Source organism: Mus caroli, unplaced genomic scaffold, assembly GCF_978045245.1.
Source record: "Mus caroli unplaced genomic scaffold, Mus_caroli_1 scaffold_13, whole genome shotgun sequence".
Classification (NCBI taxonomy): domain Eukaryota; kingdom Metazoa; phylum Chordata; class Mammalia; order Rodentia; family Muridae; genus Mus; species Mus caroli.
Genome location: NW_028227268.1, coordinates 21,863,668 through 21,888,217, shown reverse-complemented (window position 1 = coordinate 21,888,217; position 24,550 = coordinate 21,863,668). Strand labels below are relative to the sequence as shown.

At 47.7% G+C, this 24,550-nt stretch overlaps 1 protein-coding gene across 1 annotated transcript; it reads left to right on the top strand.

The window, feature by feature from the left end:
* Positions 1 to 21,768: 21,768 nt before the first annotated feature.
* Positions 21,769 to 23,909, top strand: Eif1 (eukaryotic translation initiation factor 1). The gene is made up of 4 exons (XM_085829573.1): positions 21,769 to 21,961; positions 22,475 to 22,638; positions 22,758 to 22,859; positions 23,134 to 23,909. The coding sequence occupies exons 1-4, from the start codon at positions 21,931 to 21,933 to the stop codon at positions 23,176 to 23,178; spliced, it is 342 nt and encodes a 113-aa protein (XP_085685699.1). The 5' UTR covers positions 21,769 to 21,930; the 3' UTR covers positions 23,179 to 23,909.
* Positions 23,910 to 24,550: the final 641 nt, after the last annotated feature.

Below are 24,550 nucleotides of genomic sequence, written 5' to 3'. Positions count from 1 at the left end.
TTCCCAGCACCCAATTCAAAGGGTTCACAATCACCTGTGATGGCAGATCCAGGGGAGCTGACATGTTCCCGCCTCTGCGGGTGCCTACACACACACACACACACACACACACACACACACACACACACACACGGCACAGGTAAACTCAGGCACAAACACATCTGTATAAATACAAGTAAAGACTTTTTTAAGTTCAAAGCCATTGTTTTGTTTTGTTTTGTTTTTTCGAGACAGGGTTTCTCTGTATAGCCCTGGCTGTCCTGGAACTCACTCTGTAGACCAGGCTGGCCTCGAACTCAGAAATCTGCCTGCCTCTGCCTCCCAAGTGCTGGGATTAAAGGCGTGCACCACCACCGCCCGGCTCAAAGCCATTGTCTTAGTTAGGGTTGCTGTTGCTGCCATGAAACGCCAGCACCAAGGCAACCTAGGGAGGAAAAAATGTATTTGACGTTATGCTTCCACGTTCATTATCAAAGGCCAGGAACTCAAACTGGGCAGGAACCGGAGGCAGAGGCCATGGAGGGGTGCTGCTTACTGGTTTACTCAGCCTGCTTTTTTGTTTGTTTGTTTGGTTGGTTGGTTGGTTGGTTTTTTTGTTTTTGGGGGTTTTTTTGGTTTTGTTTGGGATTTTGGGGGGTTTTTGGGGGGGGTTAAGACAGGGTTTCTCTGTGTAGCCCTGGCTGTCCTGGAATGGCCTCGAACTCAGAAATCCACCTGCCTTTGCCTCCCAAATGCTGGGATTAAAGGCATGCATCACCACCGCCCGGCTTCAGCCTGCTTTCTTATAAAACCCAGGACCACTGGGCAGTGGTGCCTCACTCCTTTAATTCCAGCACTTGGGAAGCAAAGGCAGGTAGATCTCTGAGTTCCAGACAGCCAGGACTACAGAGAGAAATCCTGTCTCGAAAAAACAACAACAAAGGCTGAAGCACTGGCTCTGTGATTTAGAGCCTGGGTTCCATCCCCAGTACCTAGATGATGGTTTACAACCATCGGTAATCCCCGGGGATCTGGTGCCCTCTTGTGGTATCTGGGGGTATTGCATGCATGTGCTGCTCATACATAGAAACAAAACACCTGTACACATAAAATAATAAAATAAAATAATCAAAAATAAGAAGAACCTAGAACCACCAGCCCAGGAATGGAAGCCACAGTAGCCTGGGCCCTTCCTCATCAATCACTAATTTTTAAAATGCCCTACAAGCTTACCTGTAGCCCGATCTTATGGAGGCATTTTAATTGAGGTTCCCTCTTCTCAGATGACTTTAGCTTCTCTCAAGTTGACATAAAACTATCCAGCACTGTCCTCCTCCGCTACATAAAAAGGTGGTGGCCAGAGGCTGGGGAGCTCAGCAGTTAGAAGCTAGGCTCACAAGCAAACAGACAAGAGAGATTTAAGCCTACCTGAACATCAGTAACACCGCCGGAGGGCGGGGGGGCGGGGGGGGGGGGGGTTGTGGGGGGACAGGACAGGAGGGTGGGGCGGAACGGGGGAGACGGAACAGGGTAAGCACATTAGCCAGAAGCCTAATGGAAATTGTGTTTGTAAGGAGAGAGAAAGGATGGGGAAGACAGAGAAGGGAATGTGGATTGACAGGGGGAGAGGTTGGTTTGAAACGCAATTAAAACTGGATGATCAGACCATGCATGGTGTCACACAACTTTGATGCCTGGACTCAGGATGCAGAAGCAGGTGGAACTCTCTAAGTTCTAAGCCATCCTGGTCTATATAGTGGACACAGTCTCATTCTTAGATAGATAGGTAGATAGATAGATAGATAGATAGATAGATAGATAGATAGGAAGGAAGGAAGGAAGGAAGGAAGGAAGGAAGGAAGGAAGGAAGGAAGGGCCTCAGCGAAATGGTAACTTTAAGGCAAAACCTCAAGACTTTGAGAAAGAACCAAATATCTGTTCCATCCCAGGGTGAGGATGTCGCAATAATGCTCTGATACCCAGGACATAGGGGCGGAAGATGGAGCTAAGCAGAGCCCAGAGCTGATTGACCACATCAAGGAAAGACAGAAGGGCTGGAGAGAGAGATGGCTCTGCAGTTGGGAGCACTAGCTGCTCTTCTGGAGGATCAGGCTTCAGTTCCCAGAGTCCACATGGCAACTCATGGCTGTCTGTGGCTCCAGTTCCAGGGGAGCCAGCGCACTCACACACACTCACAAGCATGCAGGTGGAACACTGATACACATTAGATAAATAAATAAATTTTAAAGGAAAAGACAAAGACTCACTCCACAGGTATCCCACAGAACAAGGTGAGACTTTGGTTGCTATGGAAGAGTCGGACACTGGGAAGCAGGGCTGGGGGCAGAGAAACACAGGAGGAGACTGGGCAACTCTTCTGTAACCCCAGTGAGAGCCAAAAAACAGCCAGTCCAGAGCACTGTGCAAGGGGAACCCAGGGTGTTCTTAGCCCATTGGATATGGAGTAGGAAGTGAGGGTCTAGGGCAGCGGTTCTCCACCTGTGGGTCTCTGCCCCTTTGGGAATCAAAAGACCCTTTCACAGGGGATGCATATCAGATATCCTGGATATCAGATATTTAAAACATTACAATTCTTTATTATTATTATTATATGTAAGTACACTGTAGCTGTCTTCAGACACTCCAGAAGAGGGCGCCAGATCTCCTTACAGATGGTTGTGAGCCACCATGTGGTTGCTGGGATTTGAACTCTGGACCTTTGGAAGAGCAGTCAGGTGCTCTTACCCACTGAGCCATCTCACCAGTCCCAAAACATTACAATTCTTAAGAGTAGCAAAATTGCAGTTATAAAGTAGCAACAAAATAATTTTATGGTTGGGGGTCACAGCAACATAAGGTTGGAAACCACTGATCTAGGATGTTATCTCCAAGGTAACAGAGTTGCCATGGTTGTAACAGTGACTCATGGGAGGGGAGAGATGCTGAGGCAGGTTTGATTTGAAACAGAAGTTTCACTCTGTGAATTACCTGTGCATGTATGCACTGTAAAGTATAACATAAAGTTTTCCATGATAAAGTCTTTGTTTAGTTTTGAGCTTTGTTTATATGTTTGGTTGAATATTTTAGTTTTTTTAAGATTAATTTTTATTATTTTTAATTGTGTATATATGGATGGAAGGTATTTGTGAGTGTGTGTGTGTGTGTGTGTGTGTGTGTGTGTGTGTGTATCGCTTTCTGTGTTCCTCTATAGTGACATAGTTCTTCCAACAAGGCCACAAACTCCCTAATAGTTCCACTCCCTGTGGGCCAAGCATTCACACACATGAGTCTGTGGGGCCATTCCTGTTCAAACCACATAACCAAGATGGTTATGAGCCACCCGACGTGGGTACTAGGAAACAAACTCAGGTCCTCTGCAAAAGTGCTCCATGTCCTAACTACTGAGATATCTCTCCACCCCCAGTGTTTTGGTTTGGGGGAACAGGGTCACACTCTGTAGCCCAGGCTAGCCTCAAATTCATAGCAACATGGAGCCTGAGATTACTAGCATGACCCACCACACCTGGCTTTTGCAGGGTTTGAGACAGACTCATGAAAGCCACACTGTCCTGGAACTCACTGCGTGAGTTAGACTTAACTGTGTTCTTGACACAGCCTCTGGGCCTCTGAAAGGAAGAACCCTTTGAGGAACTGCCTATGTCAGATTGGCCCGTAGGTGTTTCAGTTGGAGAGATGGAATAGTTATTGTTCATCGATGTGGGAGGACCCAGCCCACTGTGGGCGGCACAATCCCCCTGGGCAGGTGGTCCTGGGATCTGTAAGAAAGCTAGCTAAGCCTGAGCTTGTGAGTAAACCAGTAAGCAGAATTCCTCAATGGGTAGTCCTTCCAGTTTGTTCAACTGTTCCTGACAACCTCCCTCAGTGATGGACTATGACCTAAAAGTGTGGACGAAATTCCTTCCTCCCCTGACTGAGTTTTGGTCACAGAAACAAAATGAAACAAGAATAGCCACCACATCCAGGCTGTGGGTTTGGTGGGATTTTTTTTTAATATTTTATTTATATAAGTACATTGTCACTGTCTTCAGACACACCAGAAGAGGACATCAAATCCCATTACAGATGGTTGTGAGCCACTATGTGCTTGCCGGGAATTGAACTCAGGACCTCTGGAAGAGCGGTCAGTGCTCTAAACCAGCCCGGGATTTTTTTATTTTTTATTTTTTTTTTATTTTATTTTATTTTATTTTTTGGTTTTTCAAGTCAGGGTTTCTCTGTGTAGCCCTGGCTGTCCTGTAAACCAGGCTGGCCTTGAACTCAGAAATCCGCCTGCCTCTGCCTCCCGAGTGCTGGGATTAAAGGCGTGCGCCACCACGCCCGGCCGATTTTTTTTTTTAAAGACAGGGTCTCACTAAGTATATTTGACTGGCCTGGAATTTATAGACATCTACCTACCTCTGCCTCCCAAGAGCTGGGATTAAAGGCATGTACCACCACCAGCATTCCCAACTTATTTTTGTCTTTTGAGACAACGGTTTTTTGGTTCTGGCTTGAGACTCATGGCAGTCCTCCTGCCTCAGCCTCATGCATGCTGGGACCATTTTTTCCCCATTGTACTAGCTGGTTTTGTGTGTCAACTTGACACAAGAAGGAGTTATCACAGAGAAAGGAGCCTCGATTGAAGAAATGCCTCCGTGACATCCAGCTGTAAGGCATTTTCTCAATTAGTGATCAGCAGGGAGGGCCCAGCCCATTGTGGACCATCTCTGGGCTGTCAGCCCTGGGTTCTATAAGAGAGCAAGCTGAGCAAGCCAGGGGAAGCAAGCCAGTAAGCAGCACCCCTCCACGGCCTCTGCATCAGCTCCTGCCTCCAAGTTCCTCCCCTGTGTGAGTTGCAGCCCTGACTTCCTTTGGTGATGAACTGCAACGTAGAAGTGTAAGTTGAATAAACCCTTTCCTCCCCAACTTGCTTCTTGGTCATAATGTTTTGTGCAGGAATAGAAACCCCGACTAAGACACCCATGATCATTACTTTCTTTTTTAGCAGCCAAACTAAACCTTCTGGGGCTGGGAGACGCCCAGTCGGTGCAGGGCTTGTGTGATACATACCTGAGCTCAGTCCTCAGAACCTATGTAAAAAGAGCTCATGCAGGGCGTGTGTTTGCAATCCCAGCACTCGGGATGCAGAAACGGTGGATCCCTGGCCAAAGGGACTAGGCTACCAAGAGATCCCTCTATAATAGTAATAATAATAATAATAAATAATTTAAAAACAAAAAGAACAAGGTAGAAGGATTGGAGAAATACCTCAATGGATAAAAGTGCTAAGTTGGACCACCAGACTACCAGGACCCAAATGGTAGAAGAGAACCAATTCCTGGGACCTGTCCTCTCACCTGTTTGAATGACAATGGTTCCCACAGTTTCATGCTTAGTCTCCAGTTGGTGGAACTGTTTGGGAAGGATTAGGAGGCGTGGTCTTGTTGGAAGTCAGCTATGAGGTTTTGAAAGTCCACACCAAACCCAGTCTCTCTCTCTCTCTCTCTCTCTCTCTCTCTCTCTCTCTCTCTCTCTCTCTCTCTCTCTCTCTCTCCTGCCCATGGACCAAAATGTAATACTCTCAGCTACTTCCCCCAACACCATGCCTACGTGCCACTACACTCCCCCAAATGATAATGGGTTAATCCCCAGAAACAATGTAAGCTAGCCCTCCCCAAGTAAATGCTTTCTTCTGAGTTGGCTTGGCATGCACACACACACACACACAGAGAGAGAGAGAGAGAGAGAGACAGAGAGAGAGAGAGAGAGAGAGAGCCCTGGACACTCCATAACCATTGAACACTGATTCTTCCTTCCTCTCTCCTAGTTCTAGTAAGCATTACTTTACTTTCTCTATAGATGCTCTTGACTACCACACACACACACACACACACACACACACACACACATCAGTACATATCTTAGGGTTACCATGACCAACGTAACTTGGGCAGGAACGGGTTTATTTGGCTTATACTTCCACAGAACTGTTCATCATCAAAGGAAGTCAGGACAGGAACTCAAGTAGGGCTGGAACCTAGAGGCAGGCGCTGATGCAGAGGTCAAGGAGCGGTGCTACTCGCTGGCTTACTCCTCATGGCTTGCTCAGCCTGCTTTTTTATAGAACCAAGAACCACCAACCCAGGGACAGCACCACCCACAATGGGCATTTTCTCAACTGAGCCTCCCTCCTCTCTCATGACTGCAGCTTGTGTCAAGCTGACACAAAACTAGCCTGTCTTAGGGTTTTACTGCTGTGAACAGACACTATGACCAAGTCAACTCGTACAAGGACAACACATAATTGGTGCTGGCTTACAGGTTCAGAGGTTTAGTTCATTATTATCAAGGTGTCCTGGGTCAAGCATATTCAAACCACCACATTCCACTCCCTGGCCCCCATAGGCTTGTTCAAACACGAGTCTATGAGGGCTATACCTAAATATAACATAATGCAAAATACATTTAGTCCAACTTCCAAAGTCCCCATAGTCTGTAGCAGTCTCAACAATGTTAAAAGTTCAAAGTTCAAAATCTCTTCTGAGAGGCATCCAATCACTTAACTAAAATCTGCAAAGCAAGATTTTGCTGGGGCAAACCTCAAACTCTGCATCTCCATGACATATATCAAAGAGGTTTTCAGATCGCCAACTCCTTTTTCATCTTTGTTGACTGCAACAAACTTCTTTCTCCTGGGCTGATTCCATGCCTTAGCAGGTATCCCACAGCTCTGGCATCTTTAACATCTTGGAGTCTCCAAGGCAACTTCAGTGTTACAGCTTCTTGTTTCAATGTCTGGAATCCACACTTGATCTTCTGGGCTCCTTTAAATCTCCATGACCCCTTCATGCCTTCAAAACCCGTAACACTTTTCTTTTCTTTTTTAGATTTATTTATTTATTTATTTATTTATTTATTTATTTATTTCTTATCTGTAAGTACACTGTAGCAGTCTTCAGACACTCCAGAAGAGGGAGTCAGATCTCCTTAAGGATGGTTGCTGGGATTTGAACTTAGGACCTTCAGAAGAGCAGTCGGTGTTCCTAACCTCTGAACCATCTTACCAGCCTCCCACCTGGGTGACTCTTACACATTACCAAGTGCAGATGCAGCATGAGGTACAACCTGGGCTATCTCTGAAACACAGCTTCTTTGTGATCTCAGAAAACACTTCCCAGATCTCACCTCAGTGATGCTGGTCTCATCTTAATCACTGCTAATTTCTTGGCTCCAGCTAACCAGCATCAATTGTCCCAGTAGTCCCTTCTATTTTTGTCTCTAGAGTCAGAGCCTCAGCTGAGGCTACTGAGTTCTGCTGCTTCCTGGGGCTGGGACATGGCCCCCTTTAGCTACGACATTACCACCAGCTTTCTGTTTTCCAACTCCCTCACTGCCTAAGCCTGCCTGTCCTGGAACTTGCTCTGTAGATTGATCTTGAACTCAGAGATCTGCATGGCTCTGTCTCCTAAATGCTGGGATCAAAGGACTTAAGCTTTTCTCTACTCGGAAGATGCTGAGCCTTTGGTGTCCCTTTTTATAAAATGGTGGCAAGAAACAGTTGAGTGGCATTGAGTAGATGAAACGGTTAAGGGTGAGAAACTATGGTTTGGGAAACCTCAGCAGAGATCAGGGAAAGAATCTCAGAAGCCAAGGGAGAGAAGTTTGAGACGTCACTGGAAGAGGAAAGGTTATCTCATCTCCTAAGCTGCCGGAGGGAACATGAGTCACTGTCCCTATGTGTGGGGAAGGCACCTAAAGATGCGTTCATCTGGAAAATCTGCTTGGAACTATTCACCTGGAGAAAAGCCGAGGGGGCCGAGGGACCAGCGTAAAGCACCCTGGAGGGGAAAACCGGAAATGATGTAATAAGGGGAAAGGGTTGAAAAACAAGGCAAATACCCAAAGAAAGGCTGGCTATGCACCCAAACAAAGAAAAACCAGGTAGCCAGAAAAAAAAGATGCCACACCCTCATTGTAGGGTTGTGTTAGAGTCCTAGGACAAATTTGTCAACCTTTGCTATCTGCACCAAAGAGAAACATGGTAAACGAGCTGCCATGCCCTCATCCCTAAGAAAGCCTAGCACAGTGGTACACACATCCGGCCACACAATCCCAGTCCCGGGGCTGAGGAAGGAGAAACAGGAGTTCTAGGCCAGCCTGCACTGCAGAAGAAGACCTCACCTCACAACAACAACAACAAAAGAAAACTTTCAAAAAACTGTATGCGGAGGCCTGGAGAGGTGGTTCAGCAGTTAGGAAGACTGGGCTGTTCTAGAGGACCCAGGTTTAATTCCCAGCACCCAAATGGTGGTACACAACTGTCTTCATAATTCCAGTTCTGTTTATCTGTGTTAGTCACAGTTTTGCCACTGTTAAAAATATCTGAGAGAGGGCTGGAGAGATGGCTCAGTGGGTAAGAGCGCTGACTGCTCTTCCGAAGGTTCTGAGTTCAATTCCCAGCAACCACATGGTGCCTCACAACCATCTGTAATGAGATCGGACTCTTCTGGTGAGTCTGAAGACAGCTACAGTGTACTTATTTATAATAATAAATAAACCTTTGGGCTGGAGTGAGCAGGGACTGAGCAAGCAGAGTTGACCAGAAAAGACAGAGGTCCTAAATTCAATTCCCAATAACCACATGAAGGCTCACAACCATTTGTACAGCTACAGTGTACTCACATACATAAAATAAATAAATCTTTTTAAAAAGAGAGAAAGAAAGAAAGAAAGAAAGAAAGAAAGAAAGAAAGAAAGAAAGAAAGAAAGAAAGCTGAGTGAGGTATTCCTGACTCACTATAAAAGGAGCTGCTTGCCCCCTCCTCTCTGGCTCTTGCTCTTCCTTTCCTGCTCCAGCTCTGTCCCCTTTCTTCCCCCTCCCCCATCCCCCCTTTCCCCTTCTCTCTCCATGTGCTTGCCCTGCTCAGAGGCACTCCTTATCCCCATACCTCACCACAAATCTACCAAAACATATCCCCTCCTCTCTTTATCTTTTTATAAACACATCAGAAACAATTAGATGTTTGGGTTTTGTTTTGTTTTTTTCAGCTCAGGTATTTCTTTTTTAGGCATGGTATTTGTTAGATTTTTATTTCTTTAGTTATGAGTCTGTGACTGGGTATGTGTACACACATGCAGGTGCCGAAGGAGGCCAGAGACACGGAATCATCCTAAAACTGGAATCACGGGTGGTTGTGTGTCACCTTGATGTGATTGTGTGTCACCTGGTGTGAATGCTAGGAATCAAATTCAGACCCACAAAAAAAGCAAAGTGGGGATTCTCAAGCACTGAGCTACCTCTCCAGGGCCTCGGGTTTGCTTATTCTTTTTCTTTTGGTTTTGAGACAGGTTCTCTCTATGTCGTCCTGGAGCTCAATATGTAGACTGGGCTGGTCTTGATTTCCCAAAGACTCTCTTGTCTCTGTCATCTGAGTGCTGGGATTAAAAGCCTGTCTGATCAACCACAAAGCTCAGGCTTGGGGGGGGGGGGGGGAGGGATTTGGGTTGGGTTGGGTTTGGGTTGGGTTTGGGGGATTTTCTTGTGGGAAACAGTCTTAAAGAAGAAAAGATTTATTTTAACCCCCACTTTGAGAAATGTCTGTCAGCTGCCTCTACTGCAGTGTCCTGAAGCAAGACTCAGCCTGCGGGACCACAGGATAGACAAAACAGCTGGCCTCAGAACAGCCAGGAATGAGGTGGGAGGACCAGATGGACAGACGAGGAAAGAGGAGGGAAGAGGGGAAGGTCGGGAGGAAGAGAAGATAACAGAGACATGCTCCATTACCTACTTCCTCCATCCAGGGCCTGCCTCGGAACCTTCCCACTGCTATGCTAGGAAGCGTTTGTGAACCCCAAAAGTCCACCAAGGAGCCATTTCCCATGTGATTGCATTAGGGTCTCAAGCTAGGACTCTCCTTTAACCCAACCCTGACACAGCAGGACAGGAAGGCAGAGCAGCAGCCTTGAACCCTCGGCAGGACAAGGTTTTATAGGAAATGGGAGCGGTTGGGGGTTGTCCAGCCTGGCAAGTGTCTAGTAGAGTAACTGTTGTAAGCCGAGGGGTGGGTGTTCTGAAGCTAGACCGTGAACCATGGCAAAGGGTCTGAAAGTACCCCTGAAACAGTCAAACTCATCTTTAACTGTTGCCAGGCAGTTGGTAGGGCAGAACTCTGGGGTACGGGCCAAGGACAGGGTCCTTCCTGGGTGTAGCTTGGGTTCAGCCGTAGGTCAAGTTCTCAGGCTTTTTCTTCTTTTAAGATGGAAGTTGGTCTCAAGATAGAGTAGGTTTGGCCTCTCACCACCACCTCCCCAATAATGATGTCAAATTCCACCATGATTACAACAGTCAGAGCTCTCTGGACCCCAACACTTCCCAAAAGACCACTGCTGCCAACAAATTCCCCAGTACAGGAGGGGATATGTCCTATTCAAACCATAATAATAAATCACTTAATTTAGCTTAGCAAAATTATCCGAGAGACTTTAGATGCTTTGAGTAGTTTACTTTTTCTTACTTTCAGGGCTGGGAATTGAACCCAGGACTTTGTCCATGCTGGGAAATACTCAGGCTCAGTCACTAAGCTACATACCCAGACCTAGAAAACAGCTTTCAAGATTTTTTTTTTTCTGAGTTGGCCAGTGGTGGTGCATGCCTTTAATCCCAGAACTCAAGACAGCCAGGGCTACACAGAAACCCTGTCTGGGGTGGGGTGGGGGGTGGGGGGCGAAGATGATTTAGGCTTGGGGATGGGGGTGGGGTGTTTTGGTGTTTTGTTTTCTTACTTTTTTTTTTTCCACCCAGAGACAGGGTTTCTCTGTGTAGCCCTGGCTGTCCAGGAACTCACTCTGTAGACCAGACTGGCCTCGAACTCAGAAATTTGCCTGCCTCTGCCTCCCAAGTGCTGGGATTAAAGGTGTGCACCGCCCAGCTCTTTTTCTTTTTTTTTTTAAGATTTATTTATGTATATAAGTACACCATAGCTGTCTTCAGACACACCAGAAGAGGGCATCAGATCCCATTACAGATGGTTGAGAGCCACCATGTGGTTGCTGGGAATTGAACTCATAATCTCTGGAAAAGCAGTCAGTACTCTTAACCGCTGAGCCATCTCTCTAGTCCGTTTTCTTTTTTTCTTTTGGAGATAGTGTCTCACTATGCAGTCCTAGCTAACCTGGAACTTGCTCTGTAGACCAAGAGAACTTAAGTTGGCCGTGAACTTAGAGATCTGCCTGCCTCTGCCTCCTGAGTGCTGGGATTAAAGACATATGTCACCACACTCAGTCACATTATTTTACATTTTAATTATGTACACGTGTGGGGGGGTGCCCTCAAGAGGCCAAAGGGGAAGGCAGATCCCCTGGAGTTACAGGCAATTGTGAGTAGCCAGGCACAAGTGCTGAGAACTGAACTCAGGACTTCATCAGAGAAGTCACCATGAAGACACAGATGGAGGAGGAGACCAGGGCAGGATCAAGATGGTCAGGTGGGCCGGACATCGGTGGCGCACGCCTTTAATCCCAGCACTTGGGAGGCAGATTTCTGAGTTCGAGGCCAGCCTGGTCTACAGAGTGAGTTCCAGGACAGCCAGGGCTACACAGAGAAACCCTGTCTTGAATAAATGAATAAATAAATAAATAAATGAAAACGAATGTCTTAAATATGTCACCAGATCATGTCTATCTACTCAACATCCAAAGGCTGTTGAACACAGGTGGGAAGGGTATTTCATTTATTCCCAGGCTAGACCTGAGAAGATGGAGGAGTGCTATTGACCCCAGATTCTGTCTTCGGAAACTCAGATACACAGTTTGGCTTTCATGGGGAGGAAAAAGAAGTAAACTGGGGGAGCTGTGGAGGGGATACGTGTTGAGTAGGGTCTTCATCAACCAGAGGATATGTCTTTTTTTTTTAATATTTTATTGAGAATTTCATACAATGCATTTTAAATATACTTACCCCCAACCCCTCCCTTACCACCTTCTTAACCCCACCCCCACCCCTTCCCATCCAAGTTTGAGATTCCTCTTTCTTTTTTCTTCCGCATTAAGTCCAGTTTGTGTTGCCCAGTTAATCTAGGGAATGAGGCCCACCTAAGTGTGCAGTCAACCTTCCAGGGTTTTGTTTTCATTTATTCATTTTTAAATTGGTTCTTCTTCTCCACCAGGCAGCTACCAAATGCCAATAGCTCCTCCGGTGGGGGTGGGATTTTATGCCCCACCCCCTCCAGTGGGGGTGGGATTTTATGCCCCACCCCCTCCAGTGGGGGTGGGATTTTATGCCCCACCCCCTCCACACACCACCATCTGTCTGCAGGAGCCTGTCTAGGTCTTAGGCATGCTGTCACAACTGCTATGAATTTATATGTGCACTTCCCCTGTTGTGTCTGGAGAATGATGTCATCCTTGAAGCCAGTCACCATATCTGGCTCTTACAGATGTCCCTCTCCTCTTCTCCAAAGATCCCTGAGCCTTGGAGTGGAACACAAATGTCCAATTTAGTGCTGAACACTTCACAGTCTTTTGTTCTCTGTGCATTGGCCTGTTTTGGGTCTCTGTGCTGTTGTCTAGTGTAAAGAGAAGGCCCTCTGACAAGAGCTGGAAAATGCTCTGACACAGAGGTATAGCAGTAAGTCATTAGGAGTCATCTTAATAATATATCTACTTAGCATGATAATAGATTGGATTCTCCCATAAGGCCTATGACCTACCTAGTCACAGTTTCTTGGCCCTTTTAATAGTGCCATCTCATGAAGCTGGCCTTAGATCCAATCAAAATGTTACTCGCACAGGGAGGTGGTGGCTTGCACCTTTAAGCCCAGCACTCAGACAGCAGAGGCAGACAGATCTTTGAGTTTGAGGCCAGCCTGGTCTACAGAGTGAGTTCCAGGACAGCCAGGGCTACACAGAGAAACCCTGTCTTGAAAAAAACCAAAAAAAAAAAAAAAAAGAAAGAAAGAAATGAACCTTGACCTCCTGAGGATAGTCACAATTTTGTGCAGTTAGGGACAGAAATGATCATTTCATCTTATTTCTTTTTACAGCTTGTAATTCATCATCCAGGGAAGTCAGGGCAGGAACTGATGCAGAAGCCATGGAAGAGTGCTGCTGTCGCTGGCTTGCTCCTCTTGGCTTGCTGAGTCTGCTACATCTGCAGCCCAGGGAGTCCTATCTCAATAATCAGTCAAGAAAATGCACAGTGCCGGGCATGGCGGTACATGGCTTAATTACAGCAAGAGGAAGGTAGAGAGAGGCAGGAGAATCTATGTGGGTTCCAGAAGAACCAAGACTATAGGTACGCTGTCATGGAAGAAAGGAAGGAAGGAAGGAAGGAAGGAAGGAAGGAAGGAAGGAAGGAAGGAAGGAAGGAAGGAAGGGAGGGAGGGAGGGAGCGGGGGGGGGGGGGGTGAATGTGCCACATGCTGACCCACAGACCTTCTGGTTGGGCACTTTCTCAACTAAGGCTCCCCCTCCCCAAATGACTCCAGCTTGTGCTAAATTAATATAAAACTAGCCAGCACAAGGTACCTGCCACCCAATTATTATCTCAGGGACCCATATGATAAAAAGCAAGAACTAAATCTTGAGCTGGAGCACTTACAACCACCTGAAACTCTGTTTTTACGAAAAAAAGGAAGGAAAAAAATAGAAAAAAAAAAAGCAAAGTCAATCCTGCAGGCTCCCCTCCCAAGTCAACAAGGGTGCTGTGGCAAGCTTTGCCTATAAATTAATTAATGAATTACGTAGCTTGTACCTCTTTTAAAAGAGAAAGAACAGAGCTGAATTCCCATGTGAGTGGGCGGGCAGAGGTGAGTCCCTGACAAGGGCAGAGGAAGGGAATACAGGGGAGAATTTATCTGGGTTGCAGGAAAGGGGAGGGAGGGAATAAATTACAGAGTGCTCACAAGCCCTCTCTGCCACAAGTATCCCCCTGATGTCTCTCCACCTGACTCCAGGAGGAGAGCCCTCCAGGTCCCCTCTGTCCCTTACTAGCTCAGTTGGAAGAGTCCCAAGTGGACTTCAGGTCTTGCTGACTGGGGTAGGAATGCAGCAGGCTTGGGTTTCTCTCCTTTTCCAAGAGTCAAGAATAGCAACATTCATTCTCTGGGCCCTTCTGAGTAGGTGGGGAATGGAGGGAGCTATTCCAGTCATTTATGTTCGTGGGCAGGAGGTCCCAAATGAGACATGCAAGACACATCTCAGGAATTAGATTTTCCTCTAAGTCAGGTCATCTTTGCCAATTAGAACCCAGCAGGCTGCTCAAAAACCCCATTCTGGGTATAAAGGGGTTCCAGTCTCCTTGGGATTCTCTCAATCACAGGGTTTTCTGCAGCAGTAGCAAAACTCAGGGAGGTGCCTTGGATCACATCATCCATCTTCCCTGGTTACCATGGAGATACTAATTTTCCCCCAGAGAATGCTGCCCCCCTTCCTGCTGCTCTGGTGCTACATTTAAGGTCCTGAGGAATTTTATCAAGGCTACAGATGCCCCAGGGTATCCTCCTAAAAGGGTCACCATGAAGAGGAGCCCATCTCAGCTCCATCCCCACGTGTGTGTGTGTGTGGAATGTTCCTGTCCCACCTGGCTCTCAGAGGCTCTCTCTCTAGGAAACGGAATCTATCTAGCGATTTCAAAATTTTACATTTGTGTCTGACGGTGGTGGCGTACGCCTTTAATCCCAGCACTTGGGAGGCAGGCGGATTTCTGAGTTTGAGACCAGCCTGGTTTACAGAGTGAGTTCCAGGACAGCCAGGGTTATACAGAGAAACCCTGTTGCTAAAAAAAAAAAAAAAATTAAATTAAATTTAAAAAATTAAAAAAATATATGCAGGCAAAACAACCACACACATATAAGTGTGTGTGCTGGGGATATAGCTCAGTGGTAGGGAGCTTACCCAGCATGCTCAGGGCCAGGGCCATCAGTTCTAGGCCCTGAGTTTAATTCTCAATATCACTCCCCCATCAAAACCAAGTGTGTACTGGGAGAGAGGACCTCACAATGTGGTCCAAATCCCACGTCCCTTCTCCACGGCTACCCTGTCTCGGAAAAATAAATAAATAAATAAATAAAATAATTTACATTTGTATCCTTATACTGGCATTCTACTACGTAAGTCCCTTCAGTATGAACCTAAAAGAAGGATGTCACTGGTCCCACGGAGCGGAAGAGAAAATGAAGACTGACAGGTACCAGCCAGGCAAGAGGTGGAAATACCTTCTAATACACCTACCTAATGTTCAGATTCCTAACTGTCTCGCTGGGCTCCCACCCTGCCTTCAGTTGCCCAGCAGCTAAGAAGAAGCCAGGACCAAGGTCACTTTCAGAGAAGTCAGTCCAGATCCATAACAAGGCCACAAGTTCCTAGAACGGGTGCAAGCTCAGAGCCTGGAAGGTGGACTCTAGAAGGGTTTTCTTGGAGTGATACTGACCTGACAGCACAGAGCTTGGACTTCAGACCTGACTACACACCATGCAGTTGTGCTACAGGGAATAGAAGCAGAGTCCAGATAAGAGGACCGGGTCACAAGAAAACTGATGGAAAGTGCTAATGAGGCTGAGATAGAATGAGCATGAGTTTGATACAACCCTGGGATGCAAAATGACACATGGATGGATGGATAGACAGACAGACAGACAGACAGACAGAAAGAAAGAAGAGCCAGGCCACTGGTATTTAATTCCAGAACTCTGAGACAGAGACAGGCAGATCGCCGTGAGTTCAAGGCCAACCTTGTCTACAGAAAGAGTTCCAGGACAGCCAGGGCTACACAGAGAAACTTGTCTCGAAAAGCCAACCATAGCCGGGCGTGGTGGCACACCCCTTTAATCCCAGCACTCAGGAGACAGAGGCAGGCAGATTTCTGAGTTCGAGGCCAGCCTGGTCTACAAAGTGAGTTGCAGGACAGCCAGGGCTACACAGAGAAACTCTGTCTTGGGGGTTGGGGGGTGCGAGGGGGGTGCAGGGGGGAGTAAGAAAACAAAACACCCCCCCATCCCCAAACCTAAATCATCATCCTAGGAATTTGTCAAGAACAGAGTGAGTATGATGGTACACATCTTTAATCCAGCACTCTCAAGACAGAGGCAGTTAGATCTCTGTGAGTTTTAGGCTGGTGAAGGCAGCTTTATTCTCCACTGGGCCGTGCTAGGAAAAGCAGATGCCTGATGGTCTATCTAAGGGCCATCGTGCAAACTCTGTTTCCCTGGCTGCATTCAGGTGTTCTCCATCTGGTGAGGTCAAGTTGATTGTGGCCTCTGACTGTTATCTCTGGACTGTCTAGGCAGGGCTTGACGAAGGCTGCTTCGGGAGCATTTCTGCCCTTTGTTGTAAAGGGTTCCTCAGTCAAGCCTGTGGTTCCTGGGGTCCCAGATGAGTGAACGGCATTGATATTGAGAATAGCCTAGTCACAGAGGCACATTAGGCCTTAAGGTTTAGGGCAAAGGCTGGCAATTTCTCAAGGCTACTCTGGGGAACTGGACTATTGAAAATGTTGTTATGGGGGACTGGAGAGATGGCTCAGAGGCTAAGAGCACTAACTGCTCTTCCAGAGGTCCTGAGTTCAATTCCTGCAACCACAGGGCGGCTCACAACCATCTGTAATGAGATCAGGCATACTCACAGACAGAACACTATATACATAATAAAGAAATAAATCTAAAAAAATTTTAAAAAAGAAAGAAAATGTTATTATGATGTAGCCAGATGCAATATGAAGCCAGGAATACCAGGCATCACACACACACACTATCTCTCTCTCTCTCTCTCTCTCTCTCTCTCTCTCTCTCTCTCTCTCTCTCTCTCTCTCTCTGAAACCAGATTTCTCTGTGTAGCCCTGGTGGTCCTAGCACTCACTCTTTAGATCAGGCTGGCCTCAGACTCACAGAGCTCCACCTGTCTCTGCCTCCTGAGTTCTGGGACTAAAGGCGTGCACCATCACCACCTAGCTTTTAATCCTGTTTTTAATTACCTATCAGATCTCTGTAAAGCCAAATGAAGAGTTGGCGCTTTTCAACAAAAGCAGTCTCTAACTCCCTGTCACCTGCCCTCTCACCTGTATTCCACCTGGGGCAAAGTGTATGTGTGGCAATGACTGTTTACAAGCAAGGAGGTCAGCTCTGAAAGCACACACTAGCATACCAGGTGCACACTGGCCAAGCGCCTACAAGAGTTGGGAAAGTGGCTTACGGAGGGCCACCCTCCTTTCTCCGCAACAGGCCAGAGACACAGCTCTCTTTGAGATCCAGGCCAAGAGTTATTCTCATCACTCCTGTGCTTCCACACTCTGAGATTAGCAAGAGGTCAGCTTCTAGCCGGGGGTTGGCCATTCCTAGTAACTCAGCAGCTACAATGAATGCCTACACATCCACTCACCGCCTTCAGTACAAAGTAGAACACACAAAACTGTTCTGTTCCTTAAACGCACAGCCTGGCAAGGATACAAGGGAAGAGGCAGAGCCAGATTTGAGGGCGTGTGACCTGTGTAAATTACAATACCCCTCACTTACAGAGCAGTTAATGTATGCCCTGTTGTCCTGTCTTAAACATTTTAACTGCTTTTAGACCAAGGCCATCATGTTCATTTTAATAGTGAGGCTAGCAAATTATGTAGCTAGTCTAAAATGCAGATAAACACAATGCAGCGTGATAAATATCATGATGCCAGGCATGGTGAGACATGTCTATAAACCCAGCACTTTCAAGGTAGATGCAGGAGAATTAAGAGTTCGAGACCAGCCTAGTTCACATGAGACCCTGGTCTCCTAACGTCAAAATAAGTAATACCAGAAATGAGGGACATGCAGTCAGTCTTCTCAGAGCAAGGGCATACCGGGTGAGCCTGGAAGACACAGAGGAGGGAAGACCACGTTCCAAGGGAGGAAGGAGCGGGTGCAAACACCAGCTCTCACCTCAGATGAGCTTTCTCTGGTGAGAAGCCTCAGGGAGCTCCCTGAAACGGCTGTGGTGGAGAATGAGGACCACCAAGACCCAGGAGAATCGGAAAGAACGGGACAAGAAAGTGTGGTTCAGCTGGGCGTGGTGGCGCACGCCTTTAATCCCAGCACTCGAGAGGCAGAGGCAGGCGGATTTCTGAGTTCGAGGCCAGCCTGGTCTACAAAGTGAGTTCCAGGACAGCCAGGGCTACACAGAGAAACCCTGTCTCGAAAAACCAAAAAAAAAAAAAAAAAAAAGTGTGGTTCAGGGAAAAGCAGGCCAAGGAGGGGAACACACACAGAGAGTGTGCAGAGTGATTATAAAAGGCCTGTGGGGGCCAGGCGTGGTGGCGCACGCCTTTAATCCCAGCACTTGGGAGGAAGAGGCAGGTGAATTTCTGAGTTCGAGGCCAGCCTGGTCTACAGAGTGAGTTCCAGGACAGCCAGAGCTACACAGAGAGACCCTGTCTCAAAAAACGAAACCAAAAAAAAAAGAAAGAAAGAAAGAAAGAAAAGAAAAAAAGAAAGAAAAGGCCTGTGGGGGTGGAATTTACTGAAAAAACTGGCACTAAAACTGTTGCTATGGAAATGGAGGAAGGGGACTGGAATCTGGTCTCACACAACACAGAGAACTGAACTCTGGGTAGATCTCTCTAGCAGAGCCATATCCGAGAGCGTAAAGGTTCCCAGGCTGCCAGGCTGGGGCATCAGGTCTTCAAGTTTGGATGAATAGTATTGAGATGCACATGACATACACACACACATACACACACACATATAACATATATGTTCCCTTTCCAGACATCTAGGGAGCTAAATTATTTAAATCCCAATATTGCTTAGAGCCCTTGCTCCATGGCACATCCTGTATGCAAAGCATTTGGGAAACAGAGTCAGAGAATAAGGAGTTAAGAGCCAGCCAAGGCTGTATGACACCCTGCCTCAAAAAAAAAAAAGAAAAAAAGAAAGAAAAGGGGGTGGGGGTGCCAATCGTGTAGTAAATAAGAAAACATTTAGGGGTGTACTGAAGAGGTGGCCCAGCAGTTAACAGCACTTTACAGTTCTTGCAGAGGATTCAGGTTCCATTCCCAACATTCTCTTCTGGCCTCTGAAGGCCTCAGTCCCACGCGTGCAGGCAAACATTCATACACTTATCTTTATTTCTTACTTTTTTTTTATGTATATAGGTGTTTTTCGTTTGTGTGTGTGTGTGTGTGTGTCTGCATGTCACATGCATACAGTGCAGGCCAGAAGGTCAGACCTCCTGGGGCCAGAGTTACTGCTCACTAGGAGCCACCATGTGAGGCATGGGATTAGAACTCAGATTCTCTCAAAGAGCAGACAGTGAGTCATCTCTCCAGCCCTGAAAAAATGAGTGCATCTTCAAAACAAAACATCTCAGGACTACAGCACTTGCCCAGCATGAGCAAGACCCTTGGACTCAATCCCCAGGACACCGCCCCCCAAATAAAATCCTTTCATGTCCAACTTTTCCTCCCTGGGGAATGTTCTGTTTGGTGAGTTTCTGCCCTGCTCCACAGCATCTTATAAACTCAGGCCACGATGCCACCGCCTTACCGGTCTTATCTAACCAGCTCATCTGAAGGAGCAGCCTGGGTTTGTGGCACTTGTCACACCAGCTCAATTCTTTCCCCAGCACCTCTCTCGACCCAGTATCATTAGTCTGTTTATTTTCTGCCTGTCCAGGAGGTCAGGGAGACTGGTGACCTGTGCATAAACTGATGGTTCACGAGGCCAGCACACAAGTTTTTACTGTTGCTGTTTTAGTTTAGTTTGGTTTGTTTGCTTTAAGAGACAGTGTTTCTCTGTGGTAACAAACAGCCCTGGTTGTCCTGGGGCTTGTTCTATAAACTAGGCTGGCTTTGAACTCAGAGATTTGCCTACCTCTGCCTCCGGGAGTGCTGGGACTAAAGGCGCATGCCACCACGGCTGACTAAGCTTGCAAGTTTTTGTTGGGATTGTCTGGTGCTTTTTGGCATTTGCTCTCTGTTGTATTTGTTTTGGGCTTTTTTGGTTTGTGTTTTTGGTTTGTTTTGGGTTGTTTGTTTGTTTGTTTGTTTGTTTTTGTCCCCCCCCACCCCACCCTGAGACAGGGTTTCTCTGTATAGCCCTGGCTGTCCTGGAACTCACTTTGTAGACCAGCTGGCCTCGAACTCAGAAATCCACCTGCCTCTGCCTCCCAAGTGCTAGGATTAAAGGCGTGTGCCACCATCCAGCAGTTTCTTGTTGAAACAGAGTCTCATTGTATAGATCTGCTGGGTCTCAAACTCGCAGGCATCTATCTATCTGCCAGCCTCTGCCTCACAAGTGCTAAGATCAAAGGCGTGCCCCGCCACACCCGGCCTATTTTTCTGGTTCTTCAGAGACAGTAGCCAGTCTAGCACTGAATTCATTTGACCTTGAACTTTTTCCTCTGGCTTCCTTCTCCTGAGAGCTGGGATGTACCACCATACCTAGAAGTTGGCAGTATTTTTAAGTTAAGAGATTTTATATAAAGCACCCACCCTTTGGGGAGCATTTGAATAAAGTCTGACAACAGTAGTTGTCAGCCCCTGGTTCTCCTATTGGCTCCCACAAACCCAGTTACATCACACTTGGCTGTCTCTTCTTTTTTTTTTTGGTTTTTCGAGACAGGGTTTCTCTGTATACCCTGGCTGTCCTGGAACTCACTCTGTAGACCAGGCTAGCCTTGAACTCAGAAATCCACCTGCCTCTGCTTCCCAAGTGCTGGGATTAAAGGTGTGCGCAACCACTGCCCGGCCTGGCTGTTTCTTCTTTAATCTGATTCCCCTGGCTCTTGAGGGACTTTGGATCTAAGATCCCTAATTTCTACTCACCATTCACACCTATAACAAAGAATGTTTCAATAAACAAGCTGGACTATAGTTCAGTGGAAAAATGCTTGTCTAGCTAGCTCTATTTGCCATTCCATACACTGCAGAAAATTTAAATTTTAAAATAAATTGAAAGGTTAACTGCTAGTTGGGCAGTGGCGGCACCTGCCTTTAATCCCACCACTCATGGGGCAAAAGCAGACCCCATGTGGCCAGCCAGGTCTACAGAGAGTTCCAGCACAGCCAAAAACCCTGTCTCGAAAAACCAAAAAGAAAGGTTAACTGCTTTGAAAAAAATATTCACCTAGACTCTACAAAGGCTTTACCTCACACACAGGCTTGTAGGACAAAAGGCACCCTGTGGGGCTTGGTCATTTTTTTCTGGGGTCCCCACTCCTACCTAAGGGACTACTTCCTTCCTTAGAAGAATTAATCTAAATAACAATTTTTGGTTACCAATTTTAAAACTTGCTAATCCAAATGATACCCTATGTAAGGTCCAATTTTTGATCACGTTATTTTATGCTGATTAAATGGCTAAATCTGTGAATACGTGCAGAGAAGGGTGGGTTGATGGGTGGCTTGATCAGTCGAATTTGGAGGACCCGCACGTAATTACCCCTTAAAGAAAGCAAATCGATCCTCACCCTAAGACCCATCTCAGAGCTAGTGCCAGGACCCCAACAGGGTCAAGATGGTAGAACGTGCGGTAGGCGCAGGCGCGCTCGAAACCTCCGCCAGTTTTCGCGGCCGCTCAGACAACTACCATGCCCACTGCGCAAGCGCGCAGGCGGACCAAGCTTTCCCTCCCCCCCTCTCTCCCCTCCCTGAGTCAACAGAACATCCTTTCCAGGCCAAACCCAGTGCGCAGGCGTCGAGCCTTGACCCCGCCCCTCAACCAATAGGAAGCCGCAGCGCTCGGGCGTCCAGGAGCTTGACTCCATGGGTGGGGCCGAGACGTGAGGGCAGCGCGCTGGCGTCACAGGGGCGGCTATATAAGTGAATACAGGCGCCGCCCCTCCGCCCCAGTCACTGAGCCGCCGCCGAGGACTCAGCTGCCTCCCCCTCGAGCCCCCTCGCTTCCCGACGCTCCGTCCCCCCCGCCCGCCTTCTCCCGCAGCCGCCTTCCGCAGGCCGTTTCCACCGAGGAAAAGGAATCGTATCGTATGTCCGCTATCCAGAACCTCCACTCTTTCGGTGAGCCTGGGGAAGGTCGCGCGGGCCCGAGTTGGGGGGGGGGGGTGGCGGGGTCGGAGCTCAGAGAGCCGCCGAGCGCGGCGAGGCCTTCTTAGCTCGGGCCTGGAGGGTTGGTGATGCCCGTGGGACCGAGATCTGCTCCCAGGGTCGACCTCCGAGGGTGCCCGGAAGAAACGGGTGGGAGGTGAGCCCTTGGGCGGGCCCGGCGTCTCGGGTGGCGCATTTACTAATGGCTCCTGCCTCTCGGCGAGCCACACCCGCCCCCTCCCGCCACCCCTGCGTCACGTCCTCTACGTCACCGTCGTTGTCGCGGAGCTGGGAGGGAAGGCCCCGCCTCGGGAGCCTGGCTTCCGGTCGGTTGCATCAGCCGGGTGGGGCGCTGCCTGCCCACTAGGTCTCTCCAGCACGTGATCAGCCTTGGAGGGAGGGCGGGCCTAGAGCAGAAAGCTAGCTCTAGTACTGGCCAGTTCCCGGAGGGACAACAAAGGACACCTCCGGATTATTTCTTCACAGACCCCTTTGCTGATGCAAGTAAGGGTGATGACCTGCTTCCTGCTGGCACTGAGGATTATATCCATATAAGAATTCAACAGAGAAACGGCAGGAAGACCCTTACCACTGTCCAAGGGATCGCTGATGATTACGATAAAAAGAAACTAGTGAAGGCGTTTAAGAAGGTGGGTCTGCTGTGGAGAGAGCATGTTGTATGGTCTACCAAGGGAGAGGGTGCAAACGTCAAGGGGAGTCCGTGTTGATGGCATGGCCTCTTAGATGCTGCATCCTTTTGTCCTTGCAGAAATTTGCCTGCAATGGTACTGTAATTGAGCATCCAGAATATGGAGAAGTAATTCAGCTACAGGGTGACCAGCGCAAGAACATATGCCAGTTCCTGATAGAGGTGAGTTTAGACCGCCCTCAACGCTTTATGGGTTTCCTAAATTTCTAATCCTTACAGTTGAGCTTTTAAATACATGTAGATATTCCCACTTTCAAACAGTACTTGGGGTGGCGTAGGGAAGTAAACAGTAATAGTAACAGTGGTCAATTGAACCATTGTGTCTACTGGGATAGACTGAAGTACTCTTCTTTATTGGGATTCCTTGCAAGGTGTAATGGGAGAACCTGTCAACGTCTCGTGTAACCTGTCCCTCTCCCTTGTCCTCTTTTTGCAGATTGGGCTGGCTAAGGACGATCAGCTGAAGGTTCATGGGTTTTAAGTGCTTGTGGCTCTCTGAAGCTTAAGTGAGGATTTCCTTGCAATGAGTAGAATTTCCCTTCTGTCCCTTGTCACAAGTTTAAAAACCTCACAGCTTGTATAATGTAATCATTTGGGGTCCGCTTTTAACTTGGACTAGTGTAACTCCTTCATGCAATAAACTGAAAAGAGCCATGCTGTGTAGTCTTGAAGTCCCTCATTTAAACAGGTTGAGCAGTGAGCCCTGGCAGTGTCCACCCTGGAACAAAGCAATGACAAGGTTTCAGGCAAGCCAAGAACCCCAAGATCCCAGGAGGCTGTGTCTGACCAGAGGCTCCTTGGGGCTCCCTGGACAGAGTCCCCTGCCCTAGGAGAGTGTCACCACTTGAACAGAATGGGTACACCGCCCCAGCTAGGTCACTAGCGGGAGTCTCTGGCCCTGGTGTCTGAGCAGGTAGAATTGAGAAAGGGCTGCCTTTCCAGAGAAGTCATGGACACTTAGTTCACCACCAGGGTGGTCTTTAGAAGCAGATTTATCCTCGCCGGGAGGTGTTGCAACATGAAGGGTGAGGCCAGCCGAACAAATGCCAAGCTGGTGCCATTGGTCGTGTGGCTAGCTGTAGAGGCTTCAACTTCCGTAAGAGCCAGTGCCATGTGAAGGAACAAACTGGTCTTTTGGTTTTCTTTCCCCCTCCAGTTTCAATGTTATGTAATGTATTTAAATCCTTATTTAAATAAAGCTTGTTTTCAGAATGCCTGATGTCCAGATTGCACTTGGTATTAGGTCAAGCTACATACAGAGAGGGATCGCAAAGACGGGCTCAGCTGGGAAGCGTCTACCAGAGCTGTGTCACTTCTCAACACAGATGGAAGTCATTCTGGAGCTGACATGCTTGGCAAAACAGCTGGAGCCCTGTGGCTGTTGGGCTATCTTAGTAACGTGGGGGGGGAGCTGCTTTGTAACACTCAGCTTGAATTCTAAGGGCAGGGATAAGCCAGCCATGTTGGGTTTTGTAGTGAATTTGATCCTGGGGACCTATATGATAGAGAACTGGCTCTAAAAGGTGGCCGCCTGACCTTGCAAAGTATTGAAGTGTAGGCAGAATGAGGATCCCCAAGTCTTTTTTTATTACGTGTTTTCCTCAATTCATTTCCAATGGTATCCCAAAAGTCCCCCATACCCTCCCCTCCACTCCCCTATCAACCCACTCCCACTTTTTGGCCCTGGTGTTCCCCTGTACTGGGGCATATAAAGTTTGCAAATCCAATGGGCCTCTTTCCAGTGATGGCCGACTAGGCCATCTTTTGATACATATGCTGCTAGAGTCAAGAGCTCCAGGGTACTGGTTAGTTCATAATGTTGCACCTACAGGGTTGCAGATCTCTTTAGCTCC